At 38.9% G+C, this 18,499-nt stretch overlaps 1 protein-coding gene across 1 annotated transcript; it reads right to left on the reverse strand.

Annotated features, from left to right (window-relative positions):
- Positions 1–5,992: 5,992 nt before the first annotated feature.
- On the reverse strand, positions 5,993–18,230 carry LOC139740585 (protein cereblon-like). The gene is made up of 10 exons (XM_071651172.1): positions 18,104–18,230; positions 16,250–16,365; positions 15,415–15,617; positions 14,467–14,631; positions 12,986–13,208; positions 12,333–12,420; positions 11,631–11,746; positions 10,844–10,905; positions 9,632–9,763; positions 5,993–6,647 (listed from the first exon to the last, which is right to left on the reverse strand). The coding sequence occupies exons 1-10, from the start codon at positions 18,210–18,212 to the stop codon at positions 6,479–6,481; spliced, it is 1,383 nt and encodes a 460-aa protein (XP_071507273.1). The 5' UTR covers positions 18,213–18,230; the 3' UTR covers positions 5,993–6,478.
- Positions 18,231–18,499: the final 269 nt, after the last annotated feature.

The following is an 18,499-nucleotide window of genomic DNA, read 5'->3' on the forward strand; positions in this document are numbered from 1 at the left end:
AACTTCAGATTGATATAAGACAAACTTTTGGGTGATTCTCTGTTTGTCATGATGCCAGCAAGACGACTTGACAAAAGAAAATCAATGTGCTTTCATGAAGGAGAGAAGATACAACTCGCGATGTACACCTTCACACTGTCGACGTCATCCACGTATAGGGCCTATACAGTGTATTAAAGCGGAAGGCACATTCCGTCCCTAACACAAAATGCTGCGCGGTTAACGATGTACCGCAGAAATCATCCGGATACTCTCAAACTCACTTCGGAGGTGGAAAAAAAAAATTATGTAACATTGCCTTTGTTCGTGCCTATGTAATCACAATATCACATTCCATGAAAGAGAACTGTTTAATAAGTCTTTTCACAGAATTACGACAAACGAGAAAACTATGGCAATAAACTGGTCACAGCCTTTTATAGCCGAATGGGTAGGCCTATATACGAACGGCCTCGGCTGGCAGAGATTAACTGGTATTTTGAATCCGTAAGATTTTGCTGGCAGACAATATTACAAGGGTTTTTGTGAACGTGATTTACTAGCTTATGTAAATTCCTCTGTCTATTTATTAATATATCTGTAAATAATCTTCACTTTAAGGATGAAATCCAGGACGCGGTCAAGTTGACTGATCTATCATGTCTATTGAGATAAATTTGTTGGGTGTTTTTATTATTATTATTATTATTAGAACTTAACAGGACAGGAATCAAGTCATCTAACACGTAGAATTCATGCACTGTCCCGATTGAATATGAATGAATGAATAGTAAGGGTTGTAAATATTGTTTAGCCTTTAATCTGAATTCAATCTATGATGATTGAAGAGTTCGGTACTCTCATAGCAAATAGATTTATACTGCTTCTTTTCAGTAACTTAAACATCAAAATTGATCTGAATGGCATTTTGGCACATCATTAACGAGTTGATATAAATGTGTACTCATCTTGTTGTTTGTTCCTATATCTGAAGGTGTTTTATAACAACAACAAAAATGCGTAAACATTGCGTGGTTAATGTATCAAGTAACAAAAATCACAAGTCTGAGGTTTGGTCCTGTATCCTTTTTTTTTATTAATTACACATGTATATGTATGTATGTATATATATATATATATATATATATATATATATATATACTTCCTTTTGCATATTTATTGTTAGTACATTGCATTTCAAAAGGCAGAGTAAAAATGAAATTGTCTCATTTGAGTCCCTTTCATCCGTCTAGTTTTGTTTATTTCAGCTGCTGAATTTTCAGAAGCCTCTTTCTTTCAAGTTTATAACTGCTTCTTAAATTGGCAACAGGGCTTAAACAACTACTTTACTGTTTCTCTAATGAATTTAATGATTTATTTATAATGAATATCAACCCGTTCCCTAATGTAATGTTTCTCCAATATAAGTATACGCAGTCAAATTCACCGTTGCCAGTTCAATGATTACAAGATAATTTCTGCAGCAAATGCTCCTAGGCCTTGATGGTTCAGTGCTAGTACATTGCGTTTCATTTTCTTTTCCATTCCTGTGGTTCCATCTTTGTGAAATCATACTGCTTATCCAAGAGGCAATCATTTGGAAGTCCCTTGACCACCAAAGTTTTTTTTTTTTACTCGTGAATTTTTCCTCTTTTGCCTACTACGTTGTACAAAAAAAAAATGTCCCATGAGCCTTTCAGTGTTTGTTTGCTGTTGCTTTTTTTTACATCTGCATTTATTTTCGCTTAACTTGCGACCTCGTCATCAGTAATCTAACACCATATCTGCATCTACACCTGAATCTAACCATATACCTATGTACCAACTGTACGTGTGTGTGTGTGTGCATTAATGCTTACATAAATTAACAAACACTTAAAGACAAATGAATGTACATGCATAATATATAAACAGCATTATATATAGTGTATATGTATATATATATATATATACACACACATATGTGTATAATACATAATATATATATATATATATATATATATATATATATATATATATATATATATATAAACATATACAAACTCAAGCATATGATCATTCACACTTAAGTCCTGGCAAGTAATATAAGTGCTGGCTGAAAGAAAACCCTCACAAGATAAGAAATAACTTGACCTTTGACCCAACCAAGAATGCTACACAAAACTACATACATACTGCATACAACATTCACCATAATATTTTATTGCATTTATACTCAACACTCAAAGGATTTTATCCTGTTGGGCAGAAAGAGATAAAGAGACATCTTCTTCATATACATGTACATACAATACAGCTTTTGGTGGCAAAATAATGGGAAAATATATCTCGTGAAAAATGGGGTACACAGAAAATGAAAGCTTGATTTAATCGCTGTGCCCCACTGTTCTACAACTCTAAAGCTGGCGTTTGCACAGTAAAAGTTTGTGGGTGAATAAAGGTGTAACAAACCTTGCATTTGAATGAACACATTAATATAATAAAAAATTCATCTGTGAATCAACATGCTTGAAATCGAATTGGAGAAATATAAATAATAACGTTAGACATGATTCCGCTTGGCATCAGTTCTACAGCCCCTGTAGCTTTGAGTTGATATGGCCTTGTTACTCCAACATGTGAACATGAAGGTGAGATTGGGATCAAATTTGCACTCGATTATCCCAGTTTTCTCTGCATAATTAAACTGATTATACCTCATTTCAACAATGCGCAGGGTATGAATTTGTCCCGAAGCATAAAATGAGATCAATATGAATCAAACCATTGGGGGAGGGGTGGGGAGACCAATCTACCTTTTCGGAAAAGTTCTGATTGTTTCATGTTTGTTCTTTGGTGGGTTTTGCTGTTGTTCCAGAATGAAATTTCTCACTTTATAAGAAGTCATTTCAGTTCATAGCAATCAAGGCATGAGAAGCAACAATAAAGGTAAACCTGGTGTGACTTGAACTTACATCTACAGCAAAGGTATGCATCCATAAATGTGAGTGTACAGATGGTAAATAAGATTACTATCGCATCATTGTTAACTTCTAAACCTTCATTTTCTGAGTTGTACTATGCCATGAGTGTGTTATTTGCACAATCATTCACAGTAAGATACAATTGTGGCTATACACTGACAGTACAGCAAGAAAACAGCACCTCCATTTCAACGGGAAATAGGAAAAATGGAATACTGGTATACTCCTGCCAATAAACCACCTTTAAATCTGTGTGTGGTGTTTGCACACTGCACTCCTGTCATTACAGCATAACATGATAACATTTTAACTTAAACACAGTGGCTTTAATGCACATCTATTGAACATCAACGCTGGAGGGAAGTAGCAGAATTTATGTGATGTCTACGAGTTGGCTGCTTCCTTTCCGTATCACTTGTGATATACATACGTATGAAGCACAAACATCAATATTCAATGATATACACCTGTATTTTGCAGTTTATGATATTATATTGTACTCTACCCATGATCTACACATGAACAGCCTTTTCAGGTTTGGTAGGCGCGGGGGGGGGGGGGGGGGGGGGGGGGGGGGGGGGGGGTCTGTGTACCACATGAATATACTTTATACTAGATTACTTATCAGCTTTAGAAGGTGAGGTGCTATGTAATTTGAATGAGTGTACTGAATCTCACCTGTTCTGTATGATTATGGTTTTTATATCATTCCTCAACATGCTTATACCTGGCAAACACTCTCGCATGGATGAGAATCACCACAGTTACTGTTTGATGAGAAAATAAAAAGCTCTTCCAAAATTTCATAGCCTTATTCCACTCTAATGACAAATTACAATTATGACATGGACAACTGTTGTCACTTTCACAAAACACCCAGCGCACACGAAGACACAGTCAATAGTTGTCTGATATCCTATCTGATGAGCTTGTGTGCACACAAAGAAGTAATGTGTTGATGTATTTGGGTTACAATAACAAACCTTCATTGTATGATGTAATTAGGGTCCATGAACTCCGTTCAAAAGCCTAAAATTTCAGGTCTCATATTGCCACAGAAAACTAGTTGGCAATTGACAAATTGATGTGGAAACCTTTCAGTATTTGAACTTTGGTCAAAAAGAAGCAAAGTTTTATCAAGTTCTACCAAGAACAGGGTCAGCTATTGATAATCATTATGAGTCATGCCACTGATCTTGACCATTGAAATGATACCACAAAAAAACCCTTCTGTATGACAATCACATGATCGACCCTTGCCCCACACCAACCCTACATCTTGCACAATCTGCACTCCGAAACTGGGTTATCAAAATAGTGGTTGCAATGTAACAAGGCATCTGACATAATGATATTGAGAGCACACATGGAGGACTTCCCACGGTATAAAGTCTGTACTACATTTCAGGTCAATCTGCACTCCAAAGCTGGGTTATCAAAATTTTGATTGCAATGTGACAAGGCATCTGGCATGCATGACATTGGCATGATATTGAGAGCACATATGGACAAACCCCCAAGGTATAAAGTATGAAATACATTTTCAAGTTAATCTTTTCAAACCATCTGTTGTAATCATGACATAATACTGTTTTTTGACATATTATTCAGCTTTTTACAGAGCAGATCTACTGTTGTGTCTATCACGACAAGAGGAACAAATGGGCTAACGTTGCAACCTTGGCCTCTCAAAACATCTGACTTGAATATTTGGCAATGAAAACTGGACACAACTGGAAGTTGAACAGTAATACACCATCTACTATGATCATGCAATGCCTTTTTGTTTGATCTTTACACAGTAAGTATTATATGGTATCATGTTATAATGCAAGTGAAGAAATGTTTTTCATCATATACAATGGTATGTGTAGTTGCAGTATTATGGTATAATGAAGTTGAAGTATTGTTTAGGTATATACACCACATGAGGATGAAGTATCAATTTGATGGATATCATTGAATAGGAGGCTGCAATGTTGTTTTCATATGTGTATACTACCCAGTACAACAGTTGTAGCATTGTTTGAGATGCACATTGTTTCTATTGTAATAAACTGGAAGGCAAATAGGCAGATGTCATTTACAATTCAAATCGAATCCCCTGGTTCTCATCTTTGACTTATATCCCATGCTACTTTCGTCTAGCTTTTGCTGTTGTTGTTTGGCATATTTGGCTTATTTCGAGTTAAGTAGAGTATTTCTCATGTACCACCAATGCCCTCGTAGCTCTCAAATGTCTCATTCTCATCTGTGAATGTATCTATATATGGGGATCACATTCAACATGATAAGCTGAAGGAAGGCATCAATCTTGGGATCGACAATAAATAAATAATCTATTTTGAGATATTAGCTGGGGGGAGAGGGGTAACCCTGAACAGGTCACACTTGCATATGCATGCCCTGGTGCAAAGTGCCCTTTTTGCATTTACTAGCCACCGACACACAGTCATTCTGGGTGCCTGTTGATCTTGTGGTATATTGTGAAACATGCATGGCTGATTCCACTGATTAGATCATCACTCAGCATCATGTTTAACTTGATTGCCTTTAATCTTCGCCAGAAATAAGAACAGTGCACTCCTGTTATCATGAACATGGATGTAACAAGGCTCTCATTTAAACGAAGTGCAAATTCAGGTGACAAAATTTTTGTCTATATATCTTAATGATATACTTTGTTATTTGGCGATGATGAAATTTCAATGCAACCAAAGAAAACTGCCAGTCCCGACAAGGACTTCGTTATAACAGGAGTCGCCTGAACTCTTATTTCCCCTACATATCCAATCAGATGTGGCACTGACTGGTTAGCATTTTGGGCACTGGGCACATTGAGAGGCATGGTAAAGGGGAAATCAGACCAGTTAAAAGGTCATGTAATAAGAAAGAGTAACATTTCATAAGCACAACAGTGCAATTTTCATCTAAGGAAGTAATGAAATTGTGAAGTTTTGGAAATTTTCAAAGAACATTTCTCAAACAGTCAACATGAATATACAAATGAGTGAGTTGATGATGTCATCACCTCACACCTTGCCATATACTTTGTACACAGAATTCTGAAATGTCCACTTTCGTGCAAAATCAATTATGCCCCAGTTTCAAATCCTAATCATACAGTAACATATCTGACTAATATATTTTGAATTTATTCAGCCAAGAATGACATTCTGTTTTACAATTTGATAGCAGAATAATTGAATTTTCATTATTTTTTTGGGACACAATTAATGGAAATTCTTGAGGTGATGACATCATCAGCTCATTCATATCAACTGTTTCAGAACCATTTTGCAAAAAATAAAAAACAAAAATAGTGAAATAGTGAACATCCCTAAGCTTTGTCCAAGTTTGAGTAAATTTTCACTATTGTGCTTACAAGATTTTAGTCTTTCTTTTCAGACTATCTTTTAACTGGTCTGGAACTCCCCCTTGATGGTTAATAAGCCCCTTCCCCTTATTTCAAATATTTGGTGGGGTGTGCACTGGCACCATGCTCATGGTTCCAGGAACCCATGCTGTTGATTTGTCTACTCTAGAGGGAAGCTGTGCTCCTCTTCATCCGTCTGGAGACCCGTCTTCAAAGCCGACCGCGTCAGACCCCAGAACTTCTCCGGCCGCAGCCTCCTCTCGACGGCGGTGAACTTCCAGCCCAGGTGACTTGTGCAGTTGCGACACTGGAGTATGGTCCAAGCGTAGCTGGTCAAAAAGGTAGGGAAGGGGGCAGACACATACATTTGATGATGAATTTTTGTGTCTGATTCATTTTTTATTTTTGTCTTCAAATTTCTTTCTGTGTGCTATCATACATCTACCAGTAGCAAATTGCTATGATAAAGCCAAGTTTAACTAAATTGAATTAATGTAGAAACACCAATTGCAGGCCAAGTCAAAAATTGTCCATTATGAGGTGAAAATACCTGTTGTGACTGTCTGATTATGTGGAAGTTATTATTCATAGGGTAGTGCAGTAACCTTAGATAGTGACTGGTAATGAGGAGGGATGTCACTTAAACCCGTCTCTCTTCCCGATTCCAGTTTTATAGGGTATGTTTTCTTTTAATGACTCTGCCTATACAAGAAATATCATTGTACTACATATCTCGCAATTACTGACAATGATAAGGTGAAATTATGATATGAGTTTTGTCAATGTGGTAGTCCAATCACCATTATATTCCTCATTCAATGTCAATTGGAATGAAAACATTGAACAACGGTGTTTTGAACAGAAAATGTGCCACTCTCTATCACCCTTGCAAAGACCATCACCAACTACAGCTGTAGATTCACCAATATTTCAAAAGCTTTCACTATTACTCCAACAGCTAATAATGCTCCAACAACAATACTACTACTAATTTTGTCACAACTAATACTACAAATACCTCTCATTAAAACTCCTTTGGACCAGTTAATTACTTGATAGATCTTTTTGTTGAAAATAAATACAAAATCAACAAGGAAAAGTAGAAATTATGTTGTGCGTAATATATGTCCCCGCCGGAAGTAGCATTTTGTAGCAAAATGTACAATATAGATCAAAAATCAAGTTCAAAGGTCAAAGAAGTCAAAGGTCAAAATTCTGTGTAGAAGTTTTGAAGCCCTCACCTAGTGCCATCACATAAAGGAAACGGAATCGAAATCGGGTTAGAAATGGCGAAGGAGTAGCATTTTGTAGCCAGTGTACAATATAGGTCAAAAATCAAGGTCAAAGGTCAAAGAAGTCAAAGGTCAAAATTCTGTGTAGAAAATTTTGAAGCCCTCACCTAGTGCCATCACATAAAGCAAAACGGAATCGAAATCGGGTTAGAAATGGCGAAGGAGTAGCATTTTGTAGCAAAATGTACGATACTGGTCGAAAATCAAGGTCAAAGGTCAAAGAAGTCAAAGATCAAAATTCTGTGTAGAAGTTATGAAGCCCTCACCTAGTGCCATCACATAAAGGAAACGGAATCGAAATCGGGTTAGAAATGGCGAAGGAGTAGCATTTTGTAGCCAATGTACAATATAGGTCAAAAAATCAAGGTCAAAGGTCAAAGAAGTCAAAGGTCAAAATTCTGTGTAAAAGTTTTGAAGCCCTCACCTAGTGCCATCACATAAAGCGAACGGAATCGAAATTGGGTTAGAAATGGCGAAGGAGTAGCATTTTGTAGCCAATGTACAATATAGGTCAAAAATCAAGGTCAAAGGTCAAAGAAGTCAAAGGTCAAAATTCTGTGTAGAAGTTTTGAAGCCCTCACCTAGTGCCATCACATAAAGCAAACAGAATCGAAATCGGGTTAGAAATGGCGAAGGAGTAGCATTTTGTAGCAAAATGTACAATACTGGTCAAAAATCAAGGTCAAAGGTCAAAGAAGTCAAAAGTCAAAATTCTGTGTAGAAGTTTTGAAGCCCTCACCTAGCGCCATAACATAAAGCAAACGGAATCGAAATCGGGTTAGAAATGGCGAAGGAGTAGCATTTTGTAGCATTTTGATCACACACGGACACACGGACACACGTACAGAGCCCGTTTCATAGTCCCCTGCCCGAACTCGTTCGGTGGGGACAAAAATATACGTTGAACTTTGGGGCAAGAAAAAAAGATTAAAAAAGATTAAAAGATTGTAATATGTCAATGTCATTTATTATGACAGACCACAGTATTTCTACTTCTGCTATTAAATTCTATTATAAAATGGGTTCAAGAATGTAGCCAATAGGAAGCGCTGAAATGAGTCACGTGTGCTTCCTTTATTCTAGTCCCATTGCACTGCGTGTTAAATCCTATTGCCGATCGTCTGTGCGCGCGGCGGCTCCTTTGAATTGCATGCATACGTGCTGTCAATCCTGTAAACAACTTCTAGTTCGGGCTGCCGGCCGGCCGGCCTTTCTTCCCTTGTGCATACTGTAGTAACATGTGTGGCGTACGTATGCTCTACTTACGTACACTTTGTACAGTACAGTAGACCAAGCGTTGTGGGACCGGACGCGTACATGGAGTCACTTTGAAGGGCAAATCCAACGATTTAGCAGGTTCATTCTCACGCCGTTTTCAGAGTATGTTGTCTAGTACGCCTATATGAGGAGTCTATATCAAGTCTTTAAGGTAAAGGGTGCATATTCTACGTAAAATAAGTAAGTTTTCATGCAGGAACTTAAGTGTCCGGAAACCCAACCCCCCATCATACTTATACTGTATGTGCGGGATTTCTGAGTGCGACGTGCGTAAATGTTTGGGACGAACATCTTCGGACGTCTTGACCCACAAAGGTACGTGAAAAACGCTGAAAAATGCTGTTAGTTTTCGAATTTTCGACCCATTTTATAGAACAAATGATGCACAGGATTATTTCGTGGCGTTAGTGGAGGCATAGCTCACTCTCGGGTATTTACAATGTAGTGCGACATGCACTCGGCTTCGCCTCGTGCATGTTTCACAATTGTAAATACCCTCGAGTGCACTATACGCCTACACTAACGCACTCTATCCTGTGCATCATTTGTATACTACTACTTCCATCTGCTATTACTCCTACTTTTCCTCTTTCCACCATAAATCTTAACACTTACCACACAACTACCACTACAATTATTGCAAAATATATCATTACCTTGAGGGTCACAGCTATGCAACACAACCTAGCATTGAAAACTGCTGGTAGTTCAAGCATGTCCTATACAATGTACTGCCGACTTACCCTGGAAACCAGCTGTTCTCTTTAGATGGCCGCCCGACGAGATTCAGATTCTGGGCGCGGTAGACGGTCAGCGTTTCGTGGACGTACCCTCCCGGATTGACGTACGCAGCCATCGGTCCATCAAGCGACATGCTGGATAGGAGCAAAGGGGAAATGGGATTTGCATGTACTCCACTTTGTTGTTCTGATCATGGAGTTTAGAGAATTTTGCCCACCACCATTACTAGCCCCCATCTGATTCAAACCTCCAACCTTTTGTTTTTTTACCACCTGTTCGTGAGAGAAGTTTTCAGCATCCCGAGTATATCAATAATATGGACTGGCCCTGAGAGGGATACATTTATCGCCTGAACTAGAATTGTATTGCCCGTGTCAAAGACGAGAGCAATACAATTCTAGTGAAAGCAATTAATGCTGTATCCTCCAAAAGTAGCCAGTTTATATTTTTATTATTACTTACAATTCTAGTGAGGGCGATTAATGTCGTATCCCCAGAAAGCAACCAGTCCATGCCGGTTTCACTATTGTTACCCACATCTTGAGCAGTAACATAAACTATTTCAATGTAAACTTTTTTCAACTTCACAATAAATTTCCAATCGGTGCCAGCTTGAGCTCTACACCACTACTACGATACATCCATACCATGGATGCACACATGCACAGCTCAGGCATGCAGCGTGCATAACAGCCAGCGCACACAGTCACACAAGCGCTTACACACTGTGCTGCGACCGTCTCCTATTTCTATGTGATAGCATATGGGATTTGCCCTCTGTTGCAAAACTCACATCAACAGCGAATTTTCATCACCGAGTCCTCAAATGCCTGAATGCTATATTCCCCTATTTCTTAACACGTAAATCCCATAGGCATTTGTAAAAGAGGGGGATATAAGAATTACACCCTTGTTCAAGCTGCTGGTACGTAAAACGAGTGGAATACAATTTTGTAGAACCACAGCTCAGATGTCTGATATGGTAATAATACTTTAAATCCTCTTCTACTGCAAACAATTTTTTCATCTACTTGGCTAGAAAACTTGCCTCACAATACATAGCACTGATACATACACAACTCCATCATGCCTTGATTGATGTCCAGTACAATTTTCTACTATCAATGTACACATAATCAGCCACTCCCACAATTTGCTCAGAGATAACAAAATGAACTCACAAGGATGATTTATAAGGCGTTAAAACTACTTACCTGAAGACATCGCTTTTATTTGCAATCTGAGTGTAGCACTCTCCACAGCAGAGCATTGTACACTATGGGATATGAGGTGGAAATGAAGAGAAAAAGTGACCATTGCATCCTTTGCAGGCATGAAATATTTGGGGCTAAAAAACATCATTTTTAATGAGTGGAGTTGTTAAAGTTGTAATTGTATGCTGCCAGTCATGTACAATTATCTTCATATCTGTCTGCAAAGCAAAACTACCTCAAATACATTATCTCATATATTTTCCAAAGCATTGAGTGGCAAGTGAGGTCATGGGTTAGTTTTTTAAAAAAAATGAAAGAAAAGCTTAACTTTCTTGGGGGGTGGGGGTGGGAAGGGGGCGCAGTTTTGAGAAACATGCACTGAATGTGCATCATTGTTCTGATGGAAAAAGATAATGACAGCACACATTTATGTAATCGTTAGGAAATGAATTAACTGCTGTTGTTCATTTATGGCTTGGTGAACATCCAATATTTCATTTCCCTTCCAACCCGACAAAGTTATGACTGCATGCACATTTCAAAACTTTTTTTTTTTGGTTATACAGTTTGAATACATTGTATATATACATATGTTTATACCTAAGGAAAGAAAAATACAAGAAATTGCTTTCCAGACATAGGATCACTTGAAAGGAAGAGCAAATCTCGTAAGAAGTGAAAAGCAAAAGTGCTATTAAAACACTCCACCCCCTGCCCAACAGTGACTTTAAGGAGAAAAACAAATTTGAAGTGAGTTCATCACCACCTCACAGTTCAAAGGTCATACTTTCTGTAAGAGTTCTAGTTCCCTTCTGAGCCGCTGCACAGCAGAGTTTATCCTCAGCAGGCTGATTCTCTGGCTGTCATCCAGGGGCATGTTACTGGCCACCCAGAATGAGAAGTCTGCAGTAAGATGAGATGGCAAGCAATACTGTTGACTTGGGTCACTGTGAACTATGTCACACTGTAAAACCATTTGAACTTTGTGTGTCCTGGGGTGGACCTGTGTGCCACATTATTCTCAGACTGAAATAGACAAGTGCAACCGAAATACACAAGTGCTTTTGGAAAACATTCTTTTTCAAAGCCTCTTTACAGAAGCATTTATGCTATAAATGCAGTGCAGCAAAGTTGTAGAGAAAATTGCAAGCTATGCTTGAAATACATTTTTAGACACTGGCCAGGACTCTTTCAATGTACCGTTGCATGTTGTGATTCAGTGATCCGTTTGTGCGTAGTTGTGCGTTTGAACAAAATATGCAAAGTTGGCCTTCAGCCGAGTTCACCTGCTCCCTCCCACTAAGTTCCATACGCAGCAATTCACTTATCTGTTGCTAAATGGAGCAAGCTTTGTGGTTGTTAAGGGCAGCTTTTGTGAACAAAGCATGCATAGAATCTGAACAAATTACATGACCGTTCTATTCAGTGAGCCTTGAGGGAAAAAAAGTGCCTGGTGAAACCCAAACTAAGGAGGAAACTTAACTCTTACCTGATGGGTTAGCTGGCACCGTCTTCAGCTGCATGGAGTTTTCATACCAGCCACTCAGCTCTTGTTTGATCCTCATCATCAGCACATCCTGCCAACAAACATCAAGGATGAAGTCCAGTGAAATAACCCATAAAACTCACAATCAGAGGCCACAGCAGTACAAATAGGGTCAAAGTCTGAATATACAGTTGGCTAGTACAGGAGATGTCTAATTTGCATATCTACTACAGAACCTAGAGTACCAGTACTATTTTTTTTTTCCATCTCATTGTGAGAGTGACTGTACATAAGAAAATGTTACACTACCTTTCTTTAGAATTCCATAACTTTCTATTTTCTAATTTCATGTCCAAGTCTGATAAATTTCTCAAATTCTCTTCAATTGATTTTACTTTATTCATCAAACTCACCCTGACCATGACTGGTGTGGAATTCCATCTTATAAACACCGATCATTCTCCGTATGCCCACCAATTTCCTCAGTGATTGCTGTGATTTAGATTGACCTAAAGTGCCATCATCACAGTCAACCCCTTTCTTCCAAAGCAATGATTTCCAAACAAGACATTGTATTCCTCCTTTTACCCTTCCCATCAACTACCCCCCTCCCCCTCAAAGAAATGTCCTTTTCATTTCTAACCCCACAAACTCACACAATCATACATCTCGTAGACCCAGGGGGGCCACCAGGTAAAGTTGGCCTCTGAGAGGTACCGCTTCCGCCTTTCCTTCAGCCACCGCACCCCTCCGTCGCTGCGGGAGGGGGCGATGTGGTGGGGTACGATCCTCCTGCGGTCCAGGGAATGGCAGCGGATGCACTGTAAGGGGTCTGCCACCTTCCTCTCTGGCAGGATCATCACCTGACCAATCAGAATCCTGCAGTCAAAGAGTCATGTAAAGTGACCAATTAGAATCCTGCAGTAAAAGAGAGTCATGTACAGTGACCAATCAGAATCCTGCAGTCAAAGAAAGTCATGTACATTGACCAATCAAAATCTTGCAGTCAAAGAGAGTCATGTACAGTGACCAATCAGAATCCTGCATCAAAGAGAGTCATGTACAGTGACCAATTAGAATCCCGCAGTCAAAGAGCCATGTAAAGTGACCAATCAGAATCCTGCAGTCAAAGAGAATCATGTACAGTGACCAATCAGAATCCTGCAGTGAAAGAGTCATGTACAGTGACCAATCAGAATCCTGCAGTCAAAGAAAGTCATGTACATTGACCAATCAAAATCTTGCAGTCAAAGAGAGTCATGTACAGTGACCAATCAGAATCCTGCATCAAAGAGAGTCATGTACAGTGACCAATTAGAATCCCGCAGTCAAAGAGCCATGTAAAGTGACCAATCAGAATCCTGCAGTCAAAGAGAATCATGTACAGTGACCAATCAGAATCCTGCAGTGAAAGAGTCATGTACAGTGACCAATCAGAATCCTGCAGTCAAAGAAAGTCATGTACATTGACCAATCAAAATCTTGCAGTCAAAGAGAGACATGTACAGTGACCAATCAGAATCCTGCATCAAAGAGAGTCATGTAAAGTGACCAATCAGAATCCTGCAGTCAAAGGGTCATGTAAAGTGACCAATCAGAATTCTGCAGTCAAAGAGAATCATGTACAGTGACCAATCAGAATCCTGCAGTGAAAGAGGGTCATGTACAGTGACCAATCAGAATCCTGCAGTCAGAGAGAGTGATGTAAAGTGACCAATCAGAACCCTGCAGTCAAAGAGAGTCATGTGCAGTGACCAATCAGAATTCTGCAGTCAAAGAGAGTCATGTACAGTGACCAATCAGAATCCTGCAGTTAAAAAGAGAGTCATGTACACTTCGCCCAAACTTCCAGCAAAACCTGGCTATATCTTCAAGTTCAAGTTCGAATTTATTTCGTTTTTCCACAGTATTATAATAAAGTGTGTGCTCTGCTTGGGGCTATGTGTCATGCTGCTGGAAGCTGATGACACAAACCAAAGGTTTCTGCATTGGGAAATGGAGCGATTTTCAGCATACGTGTATGGTTGAAATGAGCTGCGTGGCGGAGGTCTGCACTCTCCAAGTGCTTTTCTAGTTTTGTTTATTATCTGTGAGTAACCCTTTGGATGAGACAAAGGATCTGAGCATATGGTCTTACCCGTCCGTCTGTCGCCTTGTCTCCATCACCTTAAACCTCTGTCTTCCCATGGCCTTGATTCGCATCGTCTCCACCCCTCCCTCATCCTCCTCCTTGGCACTGAAGATCTCTGCTGTCGTTCCCACATCTGGGATGTTGCCATCATGTCTGGCGGCTCTGTCCCGGCTGCATTTGAGATGAGGATGTCATTTTCATCTATCCATGAAAACTTGAATGGTAATAATGACCTATTCTGCAATCTGCAAACAGTGCATCGTGAAATATTGTGAATATGAAACATGTTTCTTTATAGGATTTATCCTTATTGATTCCTTAAACAAGTAAATAAACATAAAGTGCATTTAATGAAGACATCAAGAACTTGTAGATACATGTATGTGTTAAATTATCACATAACTAAACAAACTTTGATTCACTTTAGATAAAGTCAAACACTACCAAAAAAATATAGGCTCTTGATTTTTCTTCCAAAACAAATTTCCAACCTGAAGTACGAATGTAATTGATCAGTGTTGATCAATTTGAAACTCACAGTAAGTCCAGGTATGGTGAAAGTAGAAGCAGGGATGGAAAATATTAATGGTTAGATTTTTTAACATCAACACGGAACGCTCCTACAGTATACTGTACTTTTGATAATCTTATTTTACCAACTTTATTTTGTCCCTTTCGTGAAAATTTGTCTTAATATTTACCCTCTATCATATGCAAACTACCATGACTTGTTTGTTTTTTGGGGTGATGCATTTAATTTTTCCATGCAGAAACAATGTATCCAAATCAAAAATTGTATCTGAATTCAAATCAATGAGAATCAAATCAAACGAGTGCAGTGGAATGCTGCCAGAATGCTGGATGCAGTGTCTTCCAAATGGACCCCCCCCCCAAAAAAAAAAAAAAGAAAAAAAAAGAAAAAGAAAAAAGATGGTTATGAAATGTCTCTCGAACCTCTCATACAGCATGCCAAATGTGCGATTGTTGTGTAATATGTGTTTCATCATGCTGATCAGCCGAGGATTGAAGAGGTGCAAGGGAAGGGTCTCTCCCGGAACAAGAACCACGCCTGGAAACTGGACCAGGGGCAGAGACACAGAGCATTCATCATCAAGCACCGTCCGGCCACTGTATTCCTCCAGGTCGGAACCCAGATACTGCAGACAGAAAGTGGATCAGAGAGGCAGCAATACTTAGCAGGATATCCCATTTGTGCAGTTTGATTTAATTGTTCCGAAAATGAACACAAGATAGGTTAAAGGGTGTAGACAATAATGGTATTGGTCAATAATTGGTGAAGATGAGGAGTAGGAGGAAGATGAGGGGGAGGAGGAGGAGGAAAGTGAACCCAAGTACAGATATTGACCTCAATCAATTGCTCTAATAGATACAAAGTATACTATGTACAAGGAAGAGTCTGGAAAGTGATCACCTATGTAGGCACCATTTTATAAAAGTTGTCAGCCCTGCAAAGTTGTCAGTCTCTGATTACCATAGTAACAGCCAGTGACCAAAGCTTCTCAGCCAATTACAACCAGGGATTCCACTAAAATTGTCAGAGACTAACAACTTGCCAGGGCTGACAACTTTCAAGAAACGGTGCCTGGAAGCACATCTGCAGTTTTCAACTGGCAAAACAAAATGGCCATGAAAATCTCTGCTATCCTGCTCGACTGATCAGCTGAAAGTTGTCACTGTCAACTGGGTTTTTATTGATAGAAATAGTTAAGATTAACTTAAGCATATAATTCCTTCTAACATAATCACTTGAACCATTCCACTAACCCACCGAATGCGTTGTTGGCCTTGAAGGGTCATAGGTTATTTTGTCTGGCCTCTTGCTGACACTGTCTTGGTCCACCCTTCCTCGTATTTGCAATCTCAGTCTTTCAAAGATGTTGATATCTGCATGAAGAGATGACAATCGCCACAGGTACATTGTAAAACAGACAAAAAAAAAAAAAGATTATGACTTCACTGTCTCCTATGAACACTCACACCTTCATTGAAGTATTCATTGAAAAAAAAATGAAATTAAATAGAATAAGCCCATACAAATGTATGTGCTCCAGAATACCAGTAATATGAAAAATGCTGTAATAGCATGCACACACATTTTTTTCTTTTAAAATACAAGTTTTGGACCAGTTAAATAAACTGCTATATATCCACCATCATACATTCAACAACAACAATGAATCCATGACACAAGAAATGTACATACACATATACACAAAATTGTACATAAGCTTGTGAAAGTGAATTTTACAAAATGTACTTGCATGAAACAAATTACTCACTGTAGCAAACTTTGGCTCAAGAACTCTACATGTCATATGGGTTAAAAAATACTGTAATAAATAATGAATAGTAGTAAATAAATAAACAGTAGCTGGTTTACAGATCAGTCATTTTTTGGGGTACATCATGGTTTCTTGAAACTTATCTCCTTTTTTATTGCAAGCACATTCTTGATGTAACAGTGGTACATGTGCATCGAGTATCTCTGAGCTGAGGATGTATGAGGGGTGGGGTATTATGTAATATACATGTAGTACAGTTGTATATCTCTGATTAGCATGTTATAAGCAGACATGCAGTTGATCATTAAGTCAACCATTTTCTATTCACCATTACTAATAACCTGCTGTTATCACTTTGATTGCAATCTGTAATCATGCGATGCCTTCAACAGTGTACGTATAGCTAGTAGTGCTATCCTTGACAGCAACCTGTAATATCTACAATGCAATTCCCGCCATCTGAATAACAGGCAAATGCTTACATTAATAACAGACCAAAAACAGTCGAAAGTAGGTCCTACACAAAAAAATATTGCAGAACTTGTAATCTAATACACAAATTGTTGTACATGTAGCATCAATATTATATTGAAGCAGTCAATCCACTATCCACATCACAGCGTATCATTGTATAATGAATGTATGCAGGGGTCGCACTTAACTTTTTTTTTAACTAGCCAGGCGGACTACTTAGAATCAATTTTGATACTGAAGCAATATTTTGGCTAGCCAGACGGACTAGTTACTTCAGAATTTTATGATTTTTAGCTAGTCCAACATGATTTTGGGTGGCCAATGGCCAGCGGACCATCGCCAATTTCGAACCCTGGTATGACTAGACTAGACCGCCTAAACATTAATCCTACTAAAGACCGGTATCTAGTCAAACATCTACATTATAAACTTAGCACTACAGTTCCTACATGTACAGCACTGCAGTCAGTGTCAGTTTAACAGCGACAGTGCTTTTAAACATCAAAAATCAAATACAGTCTGTACAGAATCTTTTCATATTCTGCGTTCTAACCTCACATTTTGCGGGGGGAAATGCAAATTATATGTGTAAGCACGTCTATGGCAATACTTGTCATAATGTCATCTCTGTTCAAACCAGTGCCTGCGCTTGTCTGCGCCACTTTCGTGACGTGGGAGGTGTAAAAGTGTCTTCCTGGACCTACAGTTAAACGCGATGTCCAAGAAATGACAGCGCAGCTAGCTTTGGGTCCGCTGCAAACACAATTATGAACGTGTGGGGCTAGCAGACTGCTGAGTCCGTGTCATGTCCTGGGCCAGAAACTGTAAACAACAAATAGAATAATTTCTAAACGTTACATGATTACCGTTGTCATCCTCGTCGTCGTCATCCCCGTCTTGACCTTGTTCATCGTCGCTCCCTTCTTCATGCTCTAATTCTTCATTTCGCAGCAGTTCTTCTTCGTCGTCAGCCATGGCACCTCAGTTCGTAGTTATCTGTGGTAGTGGCGTTTGTAAACATGCTGCGCGATCGATGCGCTGGTTGTGCACTTGTCATACTTAGCAAAGGTACACATAACAGTGGCTGCAAATCTTGCGTAGCGATCCGAAAAGTAAACACCTGTAACCAAAAAGAGTATAGAAGCGTACAACTGTATACTCTTTGCCTGTAACACAAATTGGCCAAGGAGCTCCAAAAGCTTCTTGAAAGTACAGTGTATCATGCAGGTACTATCGTTGCAACATTTTGAATGAAACAATGT

Source organism: Diadema antillarum, unplaced genomic scaffold (genome assembly GCF_040938485.1).
Source record: "Diadema antillarum isolate AM-2024a unplaced genomic scaffold, OU_Dant_1.0 seq00000861_RagTag, whole genome shotgun sequence".
In the NCBI taxonomy this organism is placed as follows: domain Eukaryota; kingdom Metazoa; phylum Echinodermata; class Echinoidea; order Diadematoida; family Diadematidae; genus Diadema; species Diadema antillarum.